The sequence below is a fragment of the Neltuma alba genome, unplaced genomic scaffold, assembly GCF_004799145.2.
Source record: "Neltuma alba isolate B1F8T4 unplaced genomic scaffold, ASM479914v2 tig00012124_pilon, whole genome shotgun sequence".
NCBI lineage: Eukaryota > Viridiplantae > Streptophyta > Magnoliopsida > Fabales > Fabaceae > Neltuma > Neltuma alba.
The window spans coordinates 431404-456784 of NW_021636676.1; the positions used below are offsets into that span (position 1 = coordinate 431404).

At 34.6% G+C, this 25381-nt stretch overlaps 4 protein-coding genes across 5 annotated transcripts; 3 read left to right on the plus strand and 1 right to left on the minus strand.

Moving 5' to 3' along the window:
* Positions 1-1107: 1107 nt before the first annotated feature.
* Positions 1108-5629, minus strand: LOC114723185 (rhodanese-like domain-containing protein 11, chloroplastic). 2 transcript variants are annotated; one of them, XM_028909348.1, is made up of 10 exons: positions 5393-5629; positions 5119-5208; positions 4659-4766; positions 3379-3475; positions 3202-3241; positions 3030-3104; positions 2700-2787; positions 2520-2587; positions 1742-1814; positions 1108-1595 (listed from the first exon to the last, which is right to left on the minus strand). In XM_028909348.1, the coding sequence occupies exons 1-10, from the start codon at positions 5555-5557 to the stop codon at positions 1512-1514; spliced, it is 888 nt and encodes a 295-aa protein (XP_028765181.1). In that variant the 5' UTR covers positions 5558-5629; the 3' UTR covers positions 1108-1511. The 2 variants fall into 2 exon arrangements, with proteins under 2 accessions (XP_028765181.1, XP_028765180.1); XM_028909347.1 differs by having other exon boundaries at positions 5119-5211.
* A 6496-nt stretch (positions 5630-12125) lies between these two features.
* LOC114723141 (Werner Syndrome-like exonuclease) lies at positions 12126-12932 on the plus strand. Its single transcript, XM_028909291.1, has one exon. The coding sequence runs from the start codon at positions 12126-12128 to the stop codon at positions 12747-12749; it is 624 nt and encodes a 207-aa protein (XP_028765124.1). The 3' UTR covers positions 12750-12932.
* A 3594-nt stretch (positions 12933-16526) lies between these two features.
* Positions 16527-20634, plus strand: LOC114723182 (probable galactinol--sucrose galactosyltransferase 2). Its single transcript, XM_028909344.1, has 13 exons — positions 16527-16918; positions 17016-17287; positions 17406-17496; positions 17593-17733; positions 17817-17924; positions 18009-18128; positions 18346-18756; positions 18852-18993; positions 19077-19144; positions 19283-19417; positions 19519-19733; positions 20011-20099; positions 20201-20634. The coding sequence occupies exons 1-13, from the start codon at positions 16737-16739 to the stop codon at positions 20486-20488; spliced, it is 2262 nt and encodes a 753-aa protein (XP_028765177.1). The 5' UTR covers positions 16527-16736; the 3' UTR covers positions 20489-20634.
* A 1166-nt stretch (positions 20635-21800) lies between these two features.
* On the plus strand, positions 21801-24872 carry LOC114723184 (28 kDa ribonucleoprotein, chloroplastic). Its single transcript, XM_028909346.1, has 4 exons — positions 21801-22420; positions 22521-22622; positions 23951-24232; positions 24562-24872. The coding sequence occupies exons 1-4, from the start codon at positions 21896-21898 to the stop codon at positions 24625-24627; spliced, it is 975 nt and encodes a 324-aa protein (XP_028765179.1). The 5' UTR covers positions 21801-21895; the 3' UTR covers positions 24628-24872.
* The last annotated feature ends 509 nt before the right edge of the window (positions 24873-25381 follow it).

A 25381-nucleotide genomic window follows, 5' to 3' on the forward strand; every position in this document is an offset into this window, starting at 1 on the left:
TTATTAAGAAAACTGTTAAAGAGCATTGCGTTTTAAAATTTTCGACCTACCCATCACTTGCCTCTTCTCCCTCACGAGTTATCTTCTTGAGAGAATCTCGAAAAAAATATTTTAAAATTTTAAAATTTTAAATCAGTCATGTTCATTACATTTTAATAATAATTAATAATATTTAAAAAGCAAATGACAACACATTTTTGTAGTCATTCTTAATTTGAAAATTTAAAATTTTAAAAGTACTTTTTTGGGATTTTTTTCCCATCTTCTTTTTGGCCAACAAACCAAGCAAGCCTTATCTCCAGTAGTATGTTTTTAGAGAATTGCAATAGATCCCAAGAAAAAAATAATTATTAATAGGTTCTAATAACAAGTAAGTAGTCATTATTTATTGCTCTAAAATTTCTCGTTACAATCTGTCCTTTTGCCATTGAGATTTTTTAGTAATTATATTTCTTACTTGAAACTTCATAACAATTCTCTCATGTTTCTTTGATTATAAATTTTATATCTTTTGATATGTTATGTTTTTTTTTTCCTATTTAATTCCCTCTTGTTTCTTTTGTTTTGTTTTTAATAACAAGGAAATCTAATTTCCTCATTTTTATATCCAGGTGGGGTCTTATATTTCTGTAAATTTGTCATGTAATTATACTGCTAAGACTGGCCTAACTTCACTAATAAGAGTAATTTCTATTGAGACAGAGAAAGGTTTTGTTAGAACCTTTGTATCTTTGTTGATTCTTCTTTCAGAAGAAGGAAAATCCTGCTCATTTACATTAGTATTTACAAATTTTTCCCAACGTAATATTAACTCTTTTAATTTTCATATTTCCCAATAATTTTAATTTTAATATTTTTCTTAAAATTATCACATTACATACAAGTATACAATATACGTGTGTGTGTGAATGTATTTAATAAAACTCATGTACTTTTTTTAATCATTTTATATCTAAGCTTATTTTTAAATTAATCATTCAAACAAGCTTCAATACCTCAAATTAACTTTTTTTCTAATAAATTTTGTTCAATCACAAATCACTCACAACTTCATTTTGTATAATTAGTTAGCATAAAAGTTGATTTTACTAACTTTAATCCAAACACACCAAACAGTAATAATCAAATGATTTCACTACTTAATATTGTGAATGTGCTGCGTAGATTTATTCAAAAATTTTCTGACAAATATACAAGGATGAGGCCAACCTAAAATCCTAAACTCAAACAGAGGAAGATTACAATTACAATACAAAAGCAGCCTCTAACAGAGACAAAAATCATACCGTTGCTTTGAAAAGAAAAATGAAAAACGAAGAGGAAATCACAAACACAACTATTCTTAGAAAGCGCCTACTTGAAACTAAATGGTATTTGACGGTTAAGGCTTTACCAAGCTAAGCATCCAAAATTGAGTTCTTCAGCCTTCTGTCTCTACATGCTCGTCCATGGCCAAGAGATTTTCTCCTGGAAGGGTTATTAATTAATATGCTCGAAGCAGCCCTTGCACTTCAATGGCTTCTAATATCTTGAAGATAGCGAGCAACTTGCTGAGCACCGAGAAATAACGCATCAGCAAGAAGAAATAGTCCAACCTATACCAGAAGCAACCAAACTTGTCAAAGTTCAGATTTTGAGATACAGGAGATGTAACCAAAAGCTTACATGAATAACATTAGACACAAACAGTTAATAAATTAGGCAGTAATCCCTAAAACAGAAAACAAAAATGATAAATTACCAAGCGTGCAGAAAACACTAATCTGTAACCCCAACCTTCCTTCGCTGCAGCGGCTCTCTGTTGCTCAGTCCAACTAGAAATATTAATTGAAGTCAGAATTTCACTTTCCACTTGAAACACGAATAAAAACATTTTAAAAGATTCCTCTAACTGTCAAGATAATCTGAGAGCTAACCCTTCAACCAATATGAAAAAGAAGAATCATGCATGTCCACATGATTTAGCTATACACTATTGTACCATCAACAGATCATACCACTAAGCATTGCCGTTGAGGGGATCATCTATCATGCATTCTTGAGAATATAGTAATATACTGTAATAATAGGTTCCTATATAATCTCAATTAGTATGTGGTTTCATCCCATGTCAAAATGCAATAAAACTGCGCAATTGTCATTACTCAACGCACATGAAACAAAATAAAAGAATCCTGAAAATGGTACACCAAACCAGATTAGGGAATCACCTAAAAGTTTGTTGACACGCAAATTACAAATATTATACTGTCATTGATATTAAACACAAAGGAAGTTTTTGAGCAACAATTTTGTACATTTTCAGCACAAATTGCCCAACCAATCACTCTCTGCAAGAAATACAATGTTCTGAATTTCCGATATAGCATTGATAATTTTGATATTTTGTATTTAAAAAGTTTAGAACATATCTTTATTCTAAATTGAAATATCAAGAAGGACAAGGACGAACATACTTTCAACCATTTTATAATACATTTATCAGAAGACAAAAGGCAAAGATAAGATTAGACAGTCACCCAAGGAACTCTGAAACGCCACCAATTCCAGCAAATTTAAGAGGCAAAGGGCCCTCTATAATAAGATCCTGCTCCACGGAAAACAAAAAACAGAAACCTCACAAAATAAGTCCTGTATTTCACATTCCGTTACAGCAAAGCAAAAGACAAATTCTATAAAACTAAACTGGGAGAACATGCCTCTTCTTCAGCAGCCTCAAGACCTCCTTGAACCCAAAATAGATTTGTGTAGCCAGCATTATACAGTATTTCACAAGCAGCTAAAGACCTGCCCAAAAACTGAGGTTCATGACAAAGCAATAAAATGAACCGTCTGTTTGATCCAAGCAACGTGACCACAAAAGTGTTACATCCACCATAACAAAGTTGACTAATTCAAACGGTTTAATAACTGACAAGAGTTCAGAGCAAGTACCAAATATTGTCCAGATTAGCAACTCAATCACAAAATAAATTACCAGAGAGTGTACACTGTAGAGCCACTTTCCCACTTAAATATATAAAGCTCACCTCAGTCCCTTCTGGCACGCAACAATTAAGTCTGTATCTTTGGGGAATTTCTGCTCAACTTTTGCTAAGAACTGGCTGTTAATTAAAAAAATAAATATAAAAAAAACAGTGAAAAAACAATTTGACATACACAGAAAATGAATCAGAAGAATAATGATAGCTCAGGACACACCTGTCATAAGAAAGTGTAGGCACGCCACTCCACCATCCTCCTGCAAAGCACAACATTAAGTCGAATTCAATAGATATCTACTAACATGTTGAGATCCATAGCATATATCTAGAATGCATTCCAACAGTATGGAATGACACAATAATAATGAACAAGAAAACGAGTATTGTCTAATACCCATCACAAAATTCGTGACTTTCCTGCCAACGGTTCCAGCATCTAGGTTATTATCAACATCGAATATTGGAATCCAGGTTGAACCTTTGACCCATGCCTTGAAAACAGTCAAAAAGAACATTATGAAACAAAGATCACATCATATATTACACTCTGCAGCTTGTTCCCACAAAGTGAAAGGATACAGAGAGGTCAGAGCAGAACTGTCAGACTCAGACTGGTTATTTCCACCAGGAACTGGCATTTTGTAACATGGTAATTGGGAAAAAAAAAAAAGAAAGAAAGAAAGAAATTTGCAAGACAACAATATGAGTCAATGTTTGGATATGAAGTAACCCTAAACCGGCTCTGAAATATAAATTTGTGCAACGTTAGGGAATATTTCTAAATATCATAATTTTTAGAAATGCACTAAAAAATGGGCTATCATCCAACAACCTCATTGTTAAGAATCCAGTTTCATGGTTTTTTTCCTGTTATACGCTTTCTTCCAGTAGAAGTCAATATTCAACACATGATAAGTTGACGTGACATTAATTCTTTTAACAGTTGGTATGGCTTTGTTGGATGGTTATTAATATTGTCCATGCCCCCCACTAAAATAGTAAACAAGGATACCATTTGGGAGTTGGGATCATTTCAAGAGTTAATTACTTGTAAATTTATTACTACCTCTGTTTAAATTCTATTATTGTTTTAGATTTTTATCTTCTTTCAGAACTATTGTTGTTTTAGAACTCCAAAGCTTGGCTTATTGTTTTTTCCCCCAAATATACCCTCATTCAACTACCTACAATTATGTCACATTATCCCTCCAAACTATAGCATTAAACAAGGTATCTTAGTCCATATGGAGTAATATTCATTGATTAATGATTTTTATGTCCAAGTGCAAGACCTTAAAAAACAGGTACTTTCTTAGGTTATCTATGATACATGGTAAGGCATGTTCTTAGCTCTTAAACATCAATTTTAGCACATTATACGAACAGACATTCTATTCCTCACTTTGTTGTTGGATCTTATGGTTCGATGTAATCTCTGATACACATCTTATGAATAGGCTCTTCAATTCACAACATGCATCACGAATGGGAAAAAAGGAAACGTTTTTTTGGGGGGGAAAAAAACAGCAAGTTTAAAATGTCAAATTAGGTGCCATCTTTTGCTTGATTTTTCCCCTCTACTTATGCTGGTGAAGGCTTAAATTGATGTGTGCAACATATGAATAGGCTATGGTGAAGAAAATAAATGGTTAAGCTAAAAGAGGAGCAACCAACCTTCTTGTGCTCGTTGGAGGGACGAACATCAAGTAAGGGTTTGTTGGAAAGCTGAACCGCATACCCAGCTTCCCTTGGCGTAAGAACTTTAACTTTGCCTTCCCTGAGCTACAAAAAAGTGACCACACCATATCAAATCCCATGATCCACTTGCTAGTTACGTTCATAGGGTGATTTTACACATACTGAGGTCATTAATAAAAGATTAATATGTTAAGCAAATAACTCCGGTAATTAATTATGAACAGAGTATGGACCTAGCACCTGATATACTTAAAATCATACAAGCTTCAAGAAGAGAGGGAGGGGGATGATGAGTACAAAATGGCGACCACCACTAACTTATGAATGGTTCAGCTCACTTGCAAGAAGAAAACACGCTAGATGACGATAAATTCAATGGCTCTTAAAATCTTTTAACAATCTTCATGCATCAAAGTCAGCATTGATTCCAAAATACCAGAGTTTCCCATCTCTTTCTCGCAGCAGCCATGTCCCTCATTTGCTTCAATTCATAGTCTTCACTATCAGCTTGTACTCGAATGACACTCTTCTGCAAATGAAAAATAAATATCATGTCCTAGAATTCACTGTTATGTATCTGTATGAGTTGCCCAGGAAACCAAAGGCAACAGAAATTACTGGAGCACTCGATATTCAGCTTAGCTTTCCGAAAAAGAAGCCCCAATTCTTCAACAATCTAACTTAAGAAAAAAGAAGGAAGAATGGAATACCGAATGGTGAGTTCTTGTTGTAGAAGAAGGTTTGAGTTTGAAGGAAGCTAAACTCGCGTGGCAGCCATATTTAGGAGTACCCAGAACCATCGTGAAGGCACTGGGCCTGTGAAAACAGGAGCAGCGATTGAAAAGACCAATTGCAGGAAGACCTAGTGCTTCCATTGTCGGTGACGCCGAGAATGGAAATCTCCCACCCTGCAATGGCTTATCTGTAACACGCCCTCATTGCAGTAGACCGAACGGAACTGAAAATCCACGATAAAGCGGTTGAGCGGATCAAAACGGGTCAAAGACGACCCGCAACCCGTTTCATATTTCCTCCTTTTTCCCCCGGTGAAAACATTTCCTGCTACCAACAAACCCAGCTACCCAGTGTCCCCTTTTATGAATAATAAAGTTACATATTCGGACATTCCAGATGCCACCATTTTTAATAATAAAAAACAAAATTGAAAAGAAAAGTATATATAAATTACAAATAATTTCAATTTAAGTTTACGAGGCTTGAACAAATACAATTCTTCTTCTCCACTGCAGCATGTCATTGACTGTATGAAATTTTTAAAATAAAAATTATTTGTAGATAGTTAAAGATGCCGAAAATAAGCTACACTTGTTTAAATTTAGTTTCTTTTAATTAATAAAATTTTTAAACAGAATTTTTTTAATCAATTTTTTAAAAAGGCATAAAACCCGGTAATGCTCCTAATTATGCATATATGGATGGATGATTCAGCTAAGGAATAAAACATGAGAGAGAGAGAGAGAGTGTGTGTGTGTGTGAGAGGTAGTGGATAAAATAATTGTGATGATAACCCAGGGGTATGGTTGAGCGGTGGGGGCTCATCCTCCCTTAACTAAGTCTCGAGGGTTCGATCCTCGCCTTGGGCATGAAAAAGCTTTAAAACTCTGGGCCAGCTGTCCCACCCATCGAGGTGCCTACAAGCCAGCGAAGGGATTAGTCACTGGGTTCGCTGGTGGATACCCTGATGTTTCATCAAAAAAAAAAATTGCGATGATATCCAATCAAAATGGAGTTTTGCTGCGCGGAAAATGATAGATGCAAGAGGACGCAAGCAAAATTTTTTATGAAGTGGAGTGACAAAACCAAATACTCCTCTGATAAAACAGAAAAAAAAAAATTCGATTCTATTTATAAGGTAATAAGCAAAAAATTTTATATAAATGTATAAATTTATCTTTTTTTATTATCATACTGATTTTGTTTACATGAGATATAATATATACTATCTCCAGTCCTAAATATAAAACCCGTTTTGTTGTTTAATATTTAGGACCGGATAAGCATTAAATAGGGATAAAATTGAAAAAATTGTTAAATTTTAAATGAGAGTTAATGAAGTTTAAGGTTTTTCTTGATTTGTGTGAAACATGCCAGAAGTGACTTATAAATAGGATCAAATGAGTATTTATTTTTTCTAAAACATACAACAGACATTTTTGTTTATTCCAAAGTGTGTTGGGAATATGTATTTAATATAAGAATTAAATAATTAATGTGAATATATTAAAAAAATTAATTAAGTTAATTGGTTACCATAAAGTGGATTGATATTTTATACTTAGAATCAAATCTAACTTTTGGCTAACTTTTAGGAAAAATGACAGATAAAGAATGTGGAGTATGTAATATTCTAATTTGGGAAGTTAAGAAAATGTAATGATAGAGAGGGAAGTTCTTCCCAAATTAGAATTTTGAAATTCAGTGAAATGGCAAAAACACTCTTTGTCTTTTAAAAAAAAACTCAGCCCCTCATCGGTGGCCAGTGGCATCCGACAACCACCACGTGGACTCCGACACTGGCCACCGGTGTGGTGGCTGCCGGTGGAGCTTTTTTGTCGCACTTTTTTTTTTGGTATAAGACCATATTGCAAGAAGTGGCGGGGGTAGGATTTAATCCCACAACCCCTTAACCATTTGGATCAACAAAAAGGTAGATGACCATTGGACCAAATGGTTAAGGGGTTGTGGGATTAAATCCTACCCCCGCCACTTCTTGCAATATTGTCTTATACAAAAAAAAAACTGTGACAAAAAAACTCCACCGGCAGCCACCACACCGGTGGCCGCCGCCCGACAACGACTACCGAATGCTGACAGTGGTTGTCAACCGCCGGCCACCAGTAAGGGACTGAGTTTTTTTTAAAAAGAAAAAGACAAAAGGCATTTTTGTCATTTCACTAAATTTCAAATTTTCAATTTGAGAAGAACTTCCCTTAATGTCATTACATTTCCTTAACTTCCCAAATTAGAATATCATATAGTCCATCTTCTTTATCTGTCATTTTTCATAACTTTTATACTCCCTCCTATTCAAAATATAAGCTAAACTTTGTTAGAGGGATTTGATTTTTTTTACAAGATAACACTCACTTTTATCTAAACATTTCAATGAATTTTTTTTTAATTTTATCCTCATATATTCTCTTTCTTCTTTGATTCATTTATTGTATCTTTTACTTATTCTCTTCATTAATAAAGGCATATTTGGAAAAAAAAATACATGCCTTACATATTTATTATTTAAACTGATTTTAACTAATTTTTTGATAAACATAAATAGATGAATTTTATTTTATATTTTGAATCGGATGGAATATTAAGTTGAGGTGGTATTTAAAATTTTTTTATGCATATTGTACAATGAAAAAAGAACGAGATGTCAACCTATAGAGCAGGAAGAGAAGCTAGAAAGAATCAATATGGTAATTAAGTAGGCATTACCTATAAATTCCAGCTCTCCCTCTCGTCTATCCCTGTCCATTTAATTTCATGACAACCACTTTGCCCCTTCCCTTCTCCTCAAGCACTTTCCATATTAAATCTCACACAAAACTCCACCATATGTGCATACACGTACTCATCATCATCCAAATCCCTATATATACACTCTCAGAGAGAGTCACAGGCACACATCACTCAAAATATTCGTTTACAAAGCTCACACTCATTCTGCATTAATGGCATCTTCTTCAAGATATCGGAGACTTAGAAACAGCGAAGAGGATGGAGAATCAGAGGAGGGGACGACGGCTCCAGAAGGAGCAATAATAAAGAGGATAAGAGCGTGGTTGAAGGTGAGGACACCAGCGCGCAGGACAAGGCCAAAGGTTCGAGTTCCTAAGTTAAGGCGGAGGTTTCTAGGAAGAAGGATAAGGTTGTTCTCCAGCTTCAGAGTTCCATGGCGTAAGGTCCTCCGGAAGTTCAGGAACGGACGTGCTCACTTGAACGACCTGTTTGGGGCTAACTATTTGTTCCTGCACCAGAATAATCCTACTCCCTTCCCATGTAGTCATCATCCAAACAAACCCTTATGATAAGGTTCAATGCGTTCTTTCTGACTACCTTCAACACATCTTCCAACCCCTTCCAGCCATCGCCAAAATCATCTACATGTTACTCTTCTCTATCTTCAGTGGAAAAAAAATCAAGAATTAGTTGTAGAGACTAAAAAAATTAGTTAAGTGAAATATTTGTAAAAGTAAATTGAGTTCTTATATTTAAAATCAAAATAAATTCCTCAACTAGTTTTTATACCTAAAAAGAGAGAGTACAACCTTCAATTCTTAATATAAAAACTAGTTTGACATTCAATTTGATTTTAAACATAATACCTCAATATATTTTGTCTCTTATATTTATGTATTTTTTTCAAGTTAGTCCTTGTAGTAGTTGCACATGTTAAAAGTTTCGTCAAATGGTTACTCTGGTTAATACACATGCAAAGGTATTTTAAAAAACACAAGACATATTTATTATAAATAACTAATTTTTTTAATTTAGTCAAATTAGTCAACCAACTCTTATATTAGTAGCATGAGGTAGTAGTTTGTTTCTAAATCTTCTCTTCATATAGGTGCTTTAAATGTGTGAATATATATATATATATATATATATATTTCTAAATTGCATTCATCTCGGTTAATGATATTTTTTCACATATTATTCGGACATCTAAGTCTAAGGTGTCTTCAAAGTTCTATTTGATATGTTTTCAAGGATAAGGTGTCTAAATATCCCGGAAGTATATATGAAGAAGCATCCAACACTTACACATTTTTTTTAGTTTTTTTATGTTCTGAAAGTTTATTTTTGTAGCAAAAATATTTTGACTGTTATTTATAGTTAACTTTGACCGTTAAATTATATAGTTTGATTAGTACTTTCAACAGTCAAACTTAATGATTGACAACAATTTATAACATAAATGCTACGAAATAAAACTTTTAAAGTATACAAGAGCCAAAAAAATTCAGATACTAGATGTTTTCTTGTGTATATTTTCAGAATATATAGGCATCTGAACAAATTTTCCGTTTCGATCATAACAAATTCTTCAAGGAAATTAGGGACAGGGTTCCCTATAGAAAAGAGGCCTCAATTTTTTTTTTAATAAAAGACAAAATGCATTATAAATAAGAGAAAAGGCCTCGTTATAAGAGAAGGAATCACTTATATCGCCGCACTTTTAAAAGATAAATTTTTCTTTAAAAATATTTAATTTTACATTTTAAAAAAAAAATATTATAATATTTGCTAATAATTTTAATCATATCGTTCATTGTAATTTAAGATAGCCAGTTATTATTATCCCATAATTGATTTCAAATATGCAATTAACTTTTTTGAATTTAAGAGGCACATCATTTCAATGTATACTTTATCTAAATGCATGAATCATGATTTTAATCATCAATGTGTAATTTTTTTTCCTTTTAAAAGGGAGAATAATAATGTACACAAACACACACACAAATAACAAGGCATCTTCAAGGTCGTAAAAACGCACAAAACAAAAGATGATCTTTTCATCCTCTCCTGCTCTATGAATATCTTCTTTCAGTCCTTCTGCGGTTCATGTAAGCATTCGAAACCTCCAAATCTTTAAAAATATTTTAAAAATTGTTCGAATATATGTATTTAAGCAAATTATGGCGATAGGTTAGGATTGATGGATGCAATTAAAGTTCCTTTATCAAATATAAACAGATTCTCCAGAATCTTACCCATTCTGGAATTATAAATTATGCCACTCCTACATATTGTGCATCAAATTGCAGATGAAGTGATAGCTGCGCAATTTGATATTTTTCATTATATATATAATTGTAATAATCAATAATATAAATTGCTGGCAAAAAAAATCCATAATATAAATTGTCTTTTCATGATTCTTATTTGTCATTTGCACACAATCACAATCAGATCACGATTCGTTTATATATTTAAACGCACACACAAATATTTAGATATATTATCTCTCTCTAAATGTAATTAATTTTATGAAACAACTTTGATGATTGGATAGGATTTAAATTGTGAAATTTTAAGGATCACCATTAAAATATGAATCATTATTTTTTTTTAAACAAAACTTTTGACGCTGAAACTAATTAATATTTTTGAGTAATAATGCGCGGAGTCAATTCTCTTTATGCAACGTAACATTCAAGAGAAACTAAGTTATATATAAATAAAAAGAAAAAATTAATCTTTTTATCTTTATGGTTTTAACTTATCTGCGCTTCAATCCCTATTTCTGATTAAATTAATTCAATCCCTATTTAGTACGACTCTATCCCTGTAGTTTTAACTTGATTATAATTTTATTCCTAAACTTTAGCTCGCTACAACTCAATCTATATAATTTTAGCAATTTTATAATTTAGTCCCTATTTGTTTTATATATATAATATAATTCCATTTTTAGATGAAGGAATTTTGGGTTTCATCCTTCATACCATTTTTTTAATGTGAACACCAATTTCAGTTTGTTACGGTGTTTCCCTTCTTCCACATTCCAAAATCAAAAGTCTACTTGTCAAACAGTGTTTTCCCTATGCTTCTCCCGCGTGCGCACGAATTTTGTAAACATGTTCCCAATTTAATAATGAATTAATTAATATTATTTTATATTGTCCTTAATATAATATTGGTTGGGTATTAGACTTAATTATGAATATAATATTTCAATCAATTTCATCTCTTAATATAATATTTTCTAATACTATACATGAAACTTTTAAGAAAATTGTATCACGATTAACTATTTTATTTTATTTTTTAATATATTCAAGTTAATTTATTAAATTTTATATTAATTTTTTTAAAATCAATATTAATTTTATCAATTAGCTCTTATATTAAGAATTAAAAAAAGGTAATTAATTATTTAATTATATGTGTGTATATTTTACTGAAGTGGGCATCCCCTAGCGTTCACAACGCGCACAATGTAATTCATAACATTTTTTTAAAAGATTTTAGATTGATTGGTTGCTGATGTTGATGATAATTCGCTTATTTATTAATTATTAAATAATAATGTTTTCCAAGTAACAAATCATAAAAATACTCTTTCCTATGTGCACGTCAATTGGCTTTACAATCCTAAGAAAGGGTATCCACAGCATCATATTTTATAATCACATCACACATTTAATTCTCGAAAACACACAAGGGTATATGTTAGCAAAAAAGGAAAAAAGAAAGAAGGATAGAAGAGTATAAAATATAATAATAAATCGGCATCAACAAATAATCAAATATTTATCAAAATCAACTATCAATTGACTATTTTCCCTTTTTCTCTCTTAGACGAAGTTATCAATTGGCTTTTGACATCCTATTTCTTCTTCTCCAAACCAATACCCTCCTCTTTCTACAACAAACACTGGATTTCGACTTTCGAGTTAATTAAGGAAAGCCATGTCCGACACCGTGATATACAACCCGTCAACCTCCAAGTACTACGTCATCTCCCAAGGATCCACCATCGAAACCACGCTCACCCACAAAGCCTCCGTAGCCGATGAATGGCTTCGCCAGGTTTACTCCAAATACGGCGGCCGCCACACAGTCGTCGGACTGGACACTGAGTGGATGCTTCGCGAAGTCTCGCTGACGATGAAAGCGGCGATCCTCCAGCTGTGCGTGGAGAACACGTGCCTGATCCTGCAACTGTTTTGCCTGGACGACGTGCCGGAGAATCTGAGGAAATTTCTGACGGATTCGAATTTCACGTTCGTCGGCGTTCAGGTGAAGAACGACATAAAGAAGCTGAGGAAGGAGTACGGAATAGAGTGTAGTAATGGCGTGGATGTGCTTGAGGTGGCAAAGCGTGAGTGGCCGGAAAAGTTTTCACGTTCAGGTCTGAAACACCTGGCGAAGGAGCTGGTAGGGTTAGAGATGAAGAAGAACAAGAAGGTGACGATGAGCGAATGGCACGTGAGGGATCTGAGCTATGAACAAGTGGAATATGCATGCATTGATGCATATGCTTCTTATTGGATTGGTCACAAGCTGCTCGTTGAAGACAAATTAACAAGCTAATTAAGCTAGCTACGATCCATTATTATTCATTTATCAATCAATCAATCAATTAATGAGTATCTCATTATTGGTTGGTTTCTTTTATATTTTGGTTCTAGTTAATCACTGCCCTCTTCGTCTTTATTATTGTTAATAATGTAATAATGCATGGTTCATATGTTTCTTTAGCTAATTAAGCTGCCGTGTTTAATGGATCAAATATACTCTAAGCTTTTTACGTCTTTTTATGGTTATGCATGCCCTGATTTAGGTTGGAATTGATTGACAAGTGAAAATTAGACCCAAGGTTTGATACTTATATAAAGGAAAGTGCACGGCTCATATTGGGTTCCGTATGAATGCATAGGATCTATTTTATTCTTATTTATGTTGTGTAATACTCATCCAGTCCTTAATATAAGACACATTTAACTAACTTGATTAGATTAAAGAAGTTAGATAAGTTAGTTAATTATAAGAAAAGTGACACATTTTTCCTAAAACACCATAATCATCTTTCTTAATATCCCCTCTCCCTCTTCTACTTGATTATGGTTGAGAGAGTATCCATAGGGATAATTTAGAGAAAATTGATAAATATGAGAAATAGGTCTTATATTTAGGACCAAAACCAAATCAAGAATTGGGTCCTATACTAAAGACCGGAAGAGTAGTTATAAGAATCGGCATGTGTTTTTCCCCCTCTTCATTAAGCACATATATCTTTTTATTAGAGGTATATTTGAAGCACTGTGATAGTTATAAAAATTAACACATGTTTAGCAAGATTAAAACATTAATTCATCACGCTGTAAAGAACTAATTCTTTTCATTAGACTCAACTCTGAACCCTTCAATTTCATCTTTGCCAGACAGATATAATATCACATTCCAAAAACTGCTTGTCATCTTAAACACCAGCTATAATTAGAATAAGCCTTGGGTCGTTAAAGTTAATGTTTCAAGTCCAAAACAAGAAGACGAACTATTACAGAGGAGATGAGTTCTCAACTTATTATAAAAATAAAAGGAATACATAAACTCAAGACAGATTAAAAATAAAATAAAATAGCAGCGTGCTTCATGTTGGAGCTCTATGCTTGAGTGCGCTAAGCTCGCCAGTTAGCATGTGAGGAGCGCTATCATATAGTAGTATTACTTGCGGACACTTTAATTTGTATCCGTTCCAATTGGAGACATAGCCTTCCTGTCCTATGTAACTATTCATTAATAAATTAATCAACTAGGGGGTATTTTAGCTACTGATTTTGTGGTTCATGATGTTTTTTTAAACGTTACATATAAATTAAAAGATTCAACTTTTAAGGGTGTACATGTGGACGAAAATTTTCACGTCACAGTTTTATTTGTGAATATATCCAAAAGACTGAATTAATGCTGTTTAGATTTATTAACCAATTTTTCTAAAAAATATATTTGAAATTACTAAATTCTAAATAAGGGATTTCTACAAACATGTTTTTACTACTGTTTGAGTATTTGTAATTCCTTTGCTCATCTGCTCTGTGAAGTCTCTTGACCCAAAGAACCTCTCTATTCAGATTCCTTTGCCAAATCCTTGGTCCATGCAGCAATCCCCTACACATTATTACCATTACTTTGCTCATTATTTCATTCTACGTATTGCCAATAAAACTCTCAAAAGCTTCATTTTCTGAGCATATACTCTGCGATGGGTTAATATTTCCATATCTTTAAAATTTATTGTAGTCTTAAGAGTAAATTAGAAAATCTTTTTTCCTTTTAAGTTGACTAGTTTAACTTACGGATTAAATAATTAGTTGAATTTATTTGATTATATTATCTCCGGTCCTAATTATAAGACCTCATTTGTAGTCTACAAATGAGGTCTTATAATTAGGATCATAAATAGTACTAAAAAAAAGTACTTGCAAGGAAAAAGTTTGGAGTCACCAAAATGACAATTTAATCGGATTTCAAGTCATTTTAATATATAGTCCTAGTTAAACATTTGGATGCTTGGTCAAAACTCGATACAGCTGTTTCATTACGTTAAGAGAATAACTAGCAGGTAAACAAAAGGTATTCATCAATTGACCGCATGAAGCTAATCCTACAACTTTATAAATAGATCGCTCGGTGAAAGTTAATTAGAATCCAAACTGCAGAATTTATGTTAAAGACACGTTGAATTGTAGTACTTCTATCCTGGGTTCTTAATGTAGGACCTAATTAGAAAATGTTTATTAATTTTTTTTCTCAAATAAACTTTATTAATATTTTCTAATAATAATCAAGTAAAAGAGGTAAGAAGAGAATTAAGAAATACTACCTCTAGTTTTTAATATAAGATATCGTTTGATTTTTATTTTGATATTAAATATAAGACTCTAATCTATTTTGTTTCTCATATTTATATATTTTTTAAAGATATTCTTTCTAATAATAGTAGTTCTAATCAGTACACTAAATTAACAAATATATTTTAAGAAAGACAATACCTATTAATTATAAATAACTAACTTAATCTATTTTCTTAATCTATTCAAATTAGTCAACTAGTTTTTATATTTAGAACAGAAGGTAGTATGCTTATGGTGTTTTAAAAAATTGTATCATATTAACTACTTTAACTAACATAATCAATCTACTTGAATTAATTAATTCAGATTTCAAAAGGGTGAAGTAAAATGACGCAAGGGGTGACGCTGGATTGGAACGTGCACACCCACACGTATGTTAGTCGGATACGCGTAGGAGAGCCTGAGGCACGTGCGAAATTAATAACCAACAAAACCGGGAGCGACTTACCATTAATGGTCAAAAAAAAAAAAAAGGAGCGACTTCCCATTGGATCCAACTCAGCGCCACCTCCCTCTGAACCATCGTCATCCGCTCCCAACTTCGAACTCTCCAGACCTCTCCCCATTATTCCATTAATATCTCTTTTTTTCTCCTACGTTTTTTTCCATAAGTAATCAATTCATATTCTGGTTTTGGCGACATTTAATAAATTCATATTCATTTTGTAAAAGAAAAAAAATTATATTCAAGCTTATATAACATTAAGAGGAGAGAGAGAATAAGAAAATCAATTCATATTCAAGCGTATATCACACAAAGATGATAAAAGAGAGAATGAATATCCATTTTTAAAAATATTAAATATGAACCATGCATATTTTTATCCAATAATAAAGATGAGATTAAGAGGAGAAAAGAAAAGAAAGGGACTATGAGAGTATCCAATCCCATCTTAACGTGATTTTTTAAATTCGTAGCATTTGAACAAAACAATTCGAGTCTTTCTTTCATTCAAATAATATATTTGATAGAAACAAAATAATTATATTTGTTCTTCTGAAAATCGGCGACGCTTTCTATTGAGTTTCCATGGAATTTCACTACCATTCTGATCTTACATGCTTGTGTTCTTGTCAGGATCCATGAAATGAAGTCATTATCTCCTACTTTTTTTTATAAAAAAAAATATCTTTTAATATTTTTCACTGGCTTTCCAATCCAAGTTTCGTAGTTTCCGGTTTCCAGAGAGGCTAGCTTCGCCTGTAGTTGAATTAAAACGACGTGTCCTCGACGCGGCACCGAGTTTCTCTGAACTGTTCTCCAGCTCCCTCTTGCATTAAAGCAAGCAGTACTCAGTTTTGTCAAATTCTGAACAATTTCATTATTTTATGATGTGACACTATCCTCAATTCAGCAACATGGTAAATTAATACGAGTATTATCCCAAGGCTCAACCTTATCCACAGCAAAGAAACACGAGTTTTCCCGCTTGTAACCGCAACAACCGAACTTGTTGACCATGGGTTCTCCGTTCCTACATTTTTGTCACCCTTGACCTTAAATACCCATCTTGTTAATTTACGAAGCGTGTTCGTTTCCTGCTTCAACAGATTCTATTTTCTCACGTTTCTTCTGCTCTCCGTTTCTCATTTATCTGATCTTCTACAGTCTTCTTGAGCCTTAACATTCTCATTCTGTACGCGGCTGGGTTGCTCGCTGAAGATGACAATCACGGCGGAGCCGACCGTCAAGGACGGATGCCTTGTGGTGAGAGGGAAGGCGGTTTTGACCCAAGTCCCCGAAAACATCGTCGTTTCTCCGGTTGGTGGCACGGGGTCAGCTTTTCTAGGTGCAACTTGTGGGATTTTAAGTTGTCGTCATGTCTTCCCTCTTGGACTCCTCGAGTATGTCTCTGTAATTTATCTTGATTGCTTTATCACTTTAACAAACCAAGAACCAATGCACAGAATTTTCTGAAGGGAATGCATGAACTGATTGCAGGGGATATAAGTTCTTGTCTCTGTTCAGAGTGAAAATATGGTGGATGATACCGCGAGTAGGGAAGAATGGTTGTGAAATTCCCATGGAAACTCAATTCCTGCTTCTAGAAGCGACCCAGTATTCTGCTTTGCATGATGAGTTTTCCTCTGATTCAGAGGATTCAACACCAGATAACACCTTCTATATTCTCTTCTTGCCTGTTTTGGATGGACAGTTTCGTGCAACTCTGCAAGGAACTCCAGCAAATGAGCTCCAGTTCTGCATTGAAAGTGGTTTGTTACTTCTACTTTTAGCTTTTAGTTCATGAAAGATCTCTATTTCAGGTTTCTGACATGCTTACTTGTATGCCAAACAACATAAAGTTTCTGGTTTCACTTTTCAATGTCGCAGGAGATGCTCATGTCCAAACTTCAGAATCACTAGAAGCAGTATTTGTGAATTCAGGGGACAACCCATATGAGTTAATAAGGGATTCAATCAAGTACGTACCTTCTTTTTCTGGAATTTCCTTATTCTGTGCTTCTGGATTCAGGACTATGTGTCATAAGATATCAAAATTCTCAATTTTTAAATGTAGGGTATTGGAGAAATGCAAAGGAACCTTTAGTCATATTGAGAACAAGAAGACCCCAGCACATCTTGACTGGTTTGGGTGGTGTACTTGGGATGCTTTTTACGCTGATGTAAGTCCACAAGGAATAAGAGAGGGTCTTCAAAGGTACATTATCAACCAACTTCAGTAATGCAATACTCTTTAAATATTGAGGATGTGAAATGACGTTTATGCCTTTGACTCGACAGTTTCTCACAAGGAGGTTGTTCACCAAAGTTTCTGATCATTGATGATGGATGGCAAGATACAGTCAATGAGTTCCAGAAAGAAGGTCAACCATATATTGAAGGAACGCAGTGAGTATCCATCATTCTTCATATCAACATTCATTTCCCTTCTATTTCTTACTCTTCATGCTCTCCTCTTTCGAACTATTGTAGGTTTGCAGCCAGACTGACAGACATAAAAGAAAATAGCAAGTTCAGGAGTACAACCTCGGACAGTCCATATACCAATCTGCATGACTTTGTTGATTCCATCAAAGACAACTTTGGACTAAAGTAAGCTATCTTATTTCTATGAGGATGATCATCCATTCTTACTCCTTGTCACATTTGCTGATAAACTCAAGAGACTTAGTAGTGAATGAAAGGGATTCTTGGCTAGACCTGACCTATAAAGGATTGGAAGAACCAGCCTATCACAAAGTGATATGTACTTTTGGCGAACTTTTATGCATGATAGTTAAAATTACTGATAATGACTACAATTTTGCAGGTACATTTACGTGTGGCATGCTTTAGCTGGTTATTGGGGAGGAGTGATGCCATCATCAGATGCAATGAAGAAGTATAATCCAAAGCTCGCATATCCAATTCAGTCACCTGGTAACACAGGGAACCTTAGAGATATAGCCATGGATAGCTTGGAAAAATATGGAGTGGGAATCATTGAACCAGAAAAGATCTTCAACTTCTACAATGACTATCATAGTTATCTTGCAAGTTGTGGTGTGGATGGAGTCAAAGTTGATGTCCAGAATCTGATAGAAACTTTAGGCTCTGGATATGGAGGACGTGTTTCATTGACCAGGAGTTATCAAGAAGCATTAGAGCAATCTATAGCAAGGAATTTCAAGGACAATAACCTTATTTGCTGCATGTCTCATAATTCAGACTCTATTTACAGGTTTGTCTCTTTTCCTTATTCTCTGGAAATAAGCCTCAGAACTTTTCAGGATGTTGGTTTTGACGAGTAATTATTGTTACATTTTGAATTATTAGTTCAAGGAAGAGTGCATCGGCAAGAGCATCAGAAGATTTCATGCCAAGAGAACCTAGACTGCAAACCTTACATGTTGCCTCGGTAGCTTTTAACAGTCTTCTTCTTGGGGAGATAGTGGTGCCAGATTGGGACATGTTCCATGTAAGATATCTCAAGCAATTCATTTTTCAAGATAATTCAATTCTGCTAAGCAAGACTCTGAAATCCAATGATTTTTATTGCAGAGCAAGCATGAGACTGCTGAATTCCATGGTGCAGCTAGAGCAATAGGTGGTTGTTCAGTGTATGTGAGGTGAGTCAAAAAAAGAATCATATCATGGATAATTTCGTCTGAATTGTTTAAGTTTTTCTTAGGTGAAAACTCATTATCTCCTGAGACTAGTTCGCAATAAGAGAATTAAAGATCTTGCCATATTTCAACATATCACAGTGATAAGCCTGGAAATCATGATTTTAAAATCCTTAAGAAGCTGGCACTGCCCGATGGATCCATCTTAAGGGCAAGATATGCAGGTCGTCCTACTCGAGATTGCTTGTTTGAAGATCCAGTTATGGATGGTAGAAGGTGAGAAAAAGATGTTTGTTTATCAGATTCTCAGAATGAACAGAATTTTCTAACTTGTTCTTCACTGAAATAACCAGTACTTCTAAAATAATTTTGTGCAGTTTGTTGAAGATTTGGAACTTGAATAAGCTAACAGGAGTGATAGGAGTGTTTAATTGTCAAGGAGCTGGAAGTTGGCCATTGAAACCAGTGGAAGCAACAACTACTCACATAAACATCACTGGCAAAGTTAGGCCATTGGATGTTGAATTTCTTGAGGATGTTGTTGCCGGTGAAAACTGGAATGGAGATTGTGCAGTATATGCCTCCAATGCAGGTACTGATTTCAACTCAATCACTTCTCTCTCTCTCTTTTTTTTTTTTTTGCCTCAAGTCTTTAATTTAGATTGGGCTAGTACCAGCCAGTCTAAATTAGTGTCTAATTTCTCTCTCCATTTAGAAGCGTATAAACTAATGATCTGAGGTTATAAGTGAGATCAAATCCACAACCTTTCACTTAGTAGGGAATTTTCATGCCATTAGACTACAAGGCCATTGGTAGTTCCAATGTCACTAGCATGATAGCGATACACTAAATACATATTGCATTGCAGGCTTGCTATACAAATTGCCATTGAGAGGGAAACTCGAAGTATCTTTGGAGACCCTTAAATGTGAAATATACACAGTATCTCCAATCAGGGTTGGTATTTCTAGCAGAACAAGTAACAACCTAGGACAGTAGTACTGCTTATCGAAAATTCATTTGTACCTAACATGAATCATGTTAACTATTGTGAACAGGTTTTTGGTAATGATGTCCAATTTGCACCAATAGGATTGCTTGATATGTATAACTCAGGAGGAGCAGTAGAAGCTCTGGACTCTGCCATTGACATTTCAGAGTGCATTATTAAAATCAAAGCAAGAGGGTCTGGTCGTTTTGGGGCCTACTCAAGCACAAGTCCCAAACGTTGTACGCTGGATAGGAAGGAGAAGGAATTCTCGTACAGTGCTGAGGATAAGTTGTTAACAATTGAACTTGAAGGCGAAGGCGAAGGCAATTTGAGAGAAATTGAGTTTATATATTGATGTTTTTACGTTAAGTTTATTACTTTTCAAGCTAACTAGTTTGATTATTCGTGGTTGTTACTTTTCTACCCCTTGCCAATATGTAAAGAAAAACTTCGCATTTTAAATTTGATAATACGATTTTTTCTAGTAGTGGTCAAGCTCTTCAATTTGAATTGAAGATAATTGTAATTAACTATTTTTGCATAATTAAAATGAGAGTTAATTTCAAATTCAAAGCCACAGTTTACGAATTGAACTCGAATGCCGTGGAAATTATATGTGTGTGTATTCTTGCTTTTTTTTTTTCTCTCTCTCTTTTGGTTACCTTGAACATAGCGCGAAGAACTATAATTAATATATTTCGGGGGGATGGTAAGGGAATTTCAAGTCATAAATTTTAAAGATCTCAAATAAACTTTTTAAGTTTTTGTTGTTATGTATTTTTTTATAAGCAAGTGACAAGTTTTATGAACTATTGTTCTTTCATTCCCAAATGTAAGACGCAATTATTTTTAATTTGTAAAAGATGTGGGCTTATTTTCCAAAATATATTTCCTTTTTATAATCACATGCAAGATTTAAAAAATTGGCCATTAAACAATTGAAAAAAGAAAATAAGTTTTTCCTTTGATCTCGTAGCGTCAAGTTTGGGAGACTCTTTTATAGTGCCGAATTTTTTATATTAATCAATGATCCATAAACTTTTATGGTTCTTCAATGCCTGTTTGAACAAAGAAAATTATAAGAAACTGAGGTTTTATATTTAAAATTGAAATAAACTTTCATGGTTCTTCAGTGCCGAATTTTTTATATTAATCAATGATCCATAATTCATTTGAAAAAACTTCTTAGAGGGTTTGTGTCCTTTTTATAGAAACCTACTAATTACTTTTATGAAATTAAACAAATTAATTAAAATTATCTTAATTTTTTTTAATAATTATCCAAAACTACCCTTTGATTGAGATATTAATTCATTAGGGAGCGTGAAAAGGAATATAAAAATTATCAAGCCAAACACGAAATACAGAATGATATTTTTGGAAATGAGTAAGAAGATATTTTAATTAAATCTTGCAAAATATTTTCTATCGACAAGAATCAAAGATTTTGATCTAAAAATAGGAGGATGAGGAAGCAAAATTACAGAATACATACTTTTTTTTGGGTGAAAAAAATATAAAAATCTAAACAAAATGGATTCGGTGGATCAGCACGTAAGCTATGGGAGTATGTAAAAGCCCATTATGCAAAAATATCAAAGCCCAAGTACCTTTAGGAACTATCTGCCATTTCTTGGTTTCTGGTTCCGCTCTCGCCCCTCCTCTACTTGCCAGCAGAGTCCTTCATTTCCTGTCCCTTATCCTTAACCTTCTTCTAAACCCTCCCCTTCTTCTTCTTCTTCTTCTACTCAGAGATAAAGGTATGTCTATCACGTCTATACCTTCCTTGAAGACCCTAACAATGGCGGAATTACGCCTTCTCTCGCTGCCCTCTTTAACCTGCAACAAATCCAAGCACCCTTTCATCTCCATTCCTTCTAAACCTTTTAAACTTCAGGTCTCTTGCTCCAATTCCTCCCTCTTTCTACCATCTCTATCCCTCACTAGGAAAACCCGCAATTTATCTATACTCACATTTGTAGCCCAGACTTCGGACTGGGCTCAGCAGGACGACGACAACACCGTCACCATAGATGAAGAGGAAAGCCAAGGCGTGGATGACGCAGAAGCTCGTCTTTCGGATTGGGAGGTTGAGGGTGAAGGCGCAGGAGTTGAGGGTAGCGAGGGCGAAGGAGAGAGCAATGAAGATGATGAATATTTGAAGGACGGGGATTTTCCAGAACCCCCCGAAGATGCAAAACTTTTTGTTGGTAATTTGCCTTATGATGTTGATAGTCAGAGATTAGCCATGCTTTTTGAGCAGGCCGGAACGGTGGAAATTGCCGAGGTGAGCAACCTTCCGATAGCTAAGCCTCGTCTTTATGGCCATGGTGGTGCTTGAGGTTTTAGCTTTCGTGGGAGTGTTCATTTGGTTTTTGTGGTTGTAGGTTATTTATAATAGGAGCACTGACCAAAGTCGTGGGTTCGGATTCGTAACGATGAGTACAGTTGAAGAAGCAGAGAAAGCTGTCGAAAAGTTCCATCGCTACGTAAGCTGTTCATATTATTTTGTTTGTTTAACACAAAAAACTAGTTATGGACTTTAACGCTTGTTTATCCGTCAAGGGAAAAAGGCAGCCATTTTGTTCCCATAATGACCGAACAGTAAACACAAATTTGTAGGAAAGGGTTTTTCAATTTTATATAGATTTCCAAGGGGTAGGAGCTTATTCCATCTGGATGCTATTTAACCAAAGAAGACAGGAACTTGTAAAGTAATGGATGCTGCTTAGCAAAAACAGGCTTTTGCAATTTTTGAGATAAAGTTACTCGGATTACTTGGTTTTTCCAAACACAAAATAATCCAGTTGAAGTTGAACTGTATGGTAAGGCTAGTCTGAGATTGATTCAGTTTTGTACTATGATAAAAATATTGGGCTAGAAAACATTTCTGTGGGATTAAAAGGTGGATGGTAAGTGTTACTTGTTAAGATGTTCCTGATTTCCTGCCATTCTAGCAGATAAAATTAGGCCCATTTGTATGCCTTCCTCTGTTGACACCCATACCTCATCAGAAAGAAGGGGGAAAAAAGGAAATGTCAGTCCTGTTATTGTTTCAGATACGTTTCTTCCATGCAGACTACATCGGTTAATTGACTTGCATAATATCTCCTCTCCAATTCCCCCTCCCCTTTCAGCAGTGTCTTCTCACCTTTCCTGATCTGCAACAGTTCTTATACTATCTTGCAATCCTCATTTATCTATGTAAGAAGAACTAAAATCTAAATGCTACGTACAATTATCATAGTAGTAATATATGCTTAACACTAGGTGTTAAGGGGCTGACTTGAGGCTATAGAGATGAGAGGAATAAAGTGAATAAGTATTTTTGTCTGTTGTTACTCTATTTTCTAAAGTGGTCAACTAAACATGTAGAACAATCGGTTTTCAAGGCTAACTAATCTTGCAACAGGATGTAGAGACTAGATGTTATCCCCTTCTTTTATCATTATGCATGGTAAAACTGTTGGAGATTTGCATATTGCGAAGAAATAAGTGTTCAGACCTGAGACGCAGAATTGGTGGTTAGTGTTTAATGACATTTGAGTGGGTTTCTACTTTGGCATATAATTACACGCTGAGACTGGGGCTCCATAGCTCATTCAACTATGCTTTTGATATTTTTTATTGTCGATCCTGGAGTTGTCTATTTTCATAGGGGAGCTAGTTTCACACCCTACACCTCCTTCCCAAAGATATGTCTTACAATTTATTTACATGTAGAAGTGCAAGCTGCAATGATTGCTTTTGATCCTGCATTACCCTTTTTTTGTGATTTTTTGGGAGTTCATTAATGCTTATTGGCTTCATTTAACAGGATCTAGATGGAAGACTGTTGACTGTTAACAAGGCTGCTCCAAGAGGAACAGAGCCTGAACGCCCACCCCGGGTCTTTGAACCATCCTTTAGAGTCTATGTAGGCAACTTGCCATGGGATGTCGATAATGATCGCCTGGAGCAGATTTTCAGCGAACATGGTAAGGTTGTGAGTGCTCGGATGGTCTATGACAGAGAGACTGGTCGATCTCGTGGTTTTGGCTTTGTCACAATGTCCAGTGAAACAGAAATGAACGATGCCATTGCTGCTCTTGATGGCCAGGTATCACATTCCTGCTTTATTGCTTGATTGAAGTAACATGCATTGGTAGTATAAATGTGCTTGGTGCTGGATCTTGAAGGCAACAGTGTCTGTTTGTGTTGAAATGGATCCTTTGTATCACTGCATGGGATTTAGTTGGGGAAAGCTAGGTTTGAATATTCCAAGTTTTTAATTTTGGCTCCATACTTTTTTTTCAAGTTGCCTAGTGTTCAGTTTCCCTATTATTTTGGAGGTCCGACCACGTGGGTGTTGTACAAAAGTGCTTGCTTTGTGCTTGGGTTTTATTAATGGGTCAATTATCTGATATGTTGTTGGTTCTGCCATTGCAGAGTTTGGACGGGAGGGCAATTAGAGTGAATGTTGCTGAGGAAAGGCCAAGGCGTGGCGGCTTTTGATTGGTGATTAAGTAATCGCTGGATCAGCTGCTATTTGGGTTCTTTTTCATAGCTGAGAATAATATAGTGCCAATTTTCTTCCTCGAATATTCCCCTTTTTTGTTGTCTTGTCTTTTTGTGTCCTCTTGTTAATTTATTACTGCTGCTAGCCTGCTTTTTAGATTTACATGTCACTCTAATTAATTTGATGTGCTGATAAATATGATTAAAGTTATGATTTGGGGTTCCAGAGATCCTAAAGTATATGTTTGTTGCTATTTAATTACGAAAGGAATGTAATTTATGCAACTGGAGCAGAAGACGTCGGTCACTTGTTGAAGTTCTCTGAATGCAAACAGAAACAGTTAAGGCTTCTCATTCAAAGATTGGAGTCGCCTCGTGCAGCGTTACTGTTGCTGCTGCATCAAAATGGATTTACGAGTTTCTCATGATGACGTTCTAATAAATAGCTATTTTTCGAAAAAATTGTGAATGGATTAATGATTATTAGATATTCAGGGATGGTGTCGCGGGATTCGCATTTCTTTTAATGATGATTAGGAGAAAATCTGTGAAGAAAAATAAGTTTCATATTCGTTTATGTATTTTTAATTACTGGAGGAATTCCACGTTAGTGGTGTAGAGTGTTGGTTACTTGCTCCCCTATCTTCTTCCATAAGGGCATTTTGCTCCACCATCCCCTACTCCCTACACTCGCTGCCTTCATGGCTTTCCTCATTTCCACGTACCACGTCCCTTCTGTTGATCCATGGAA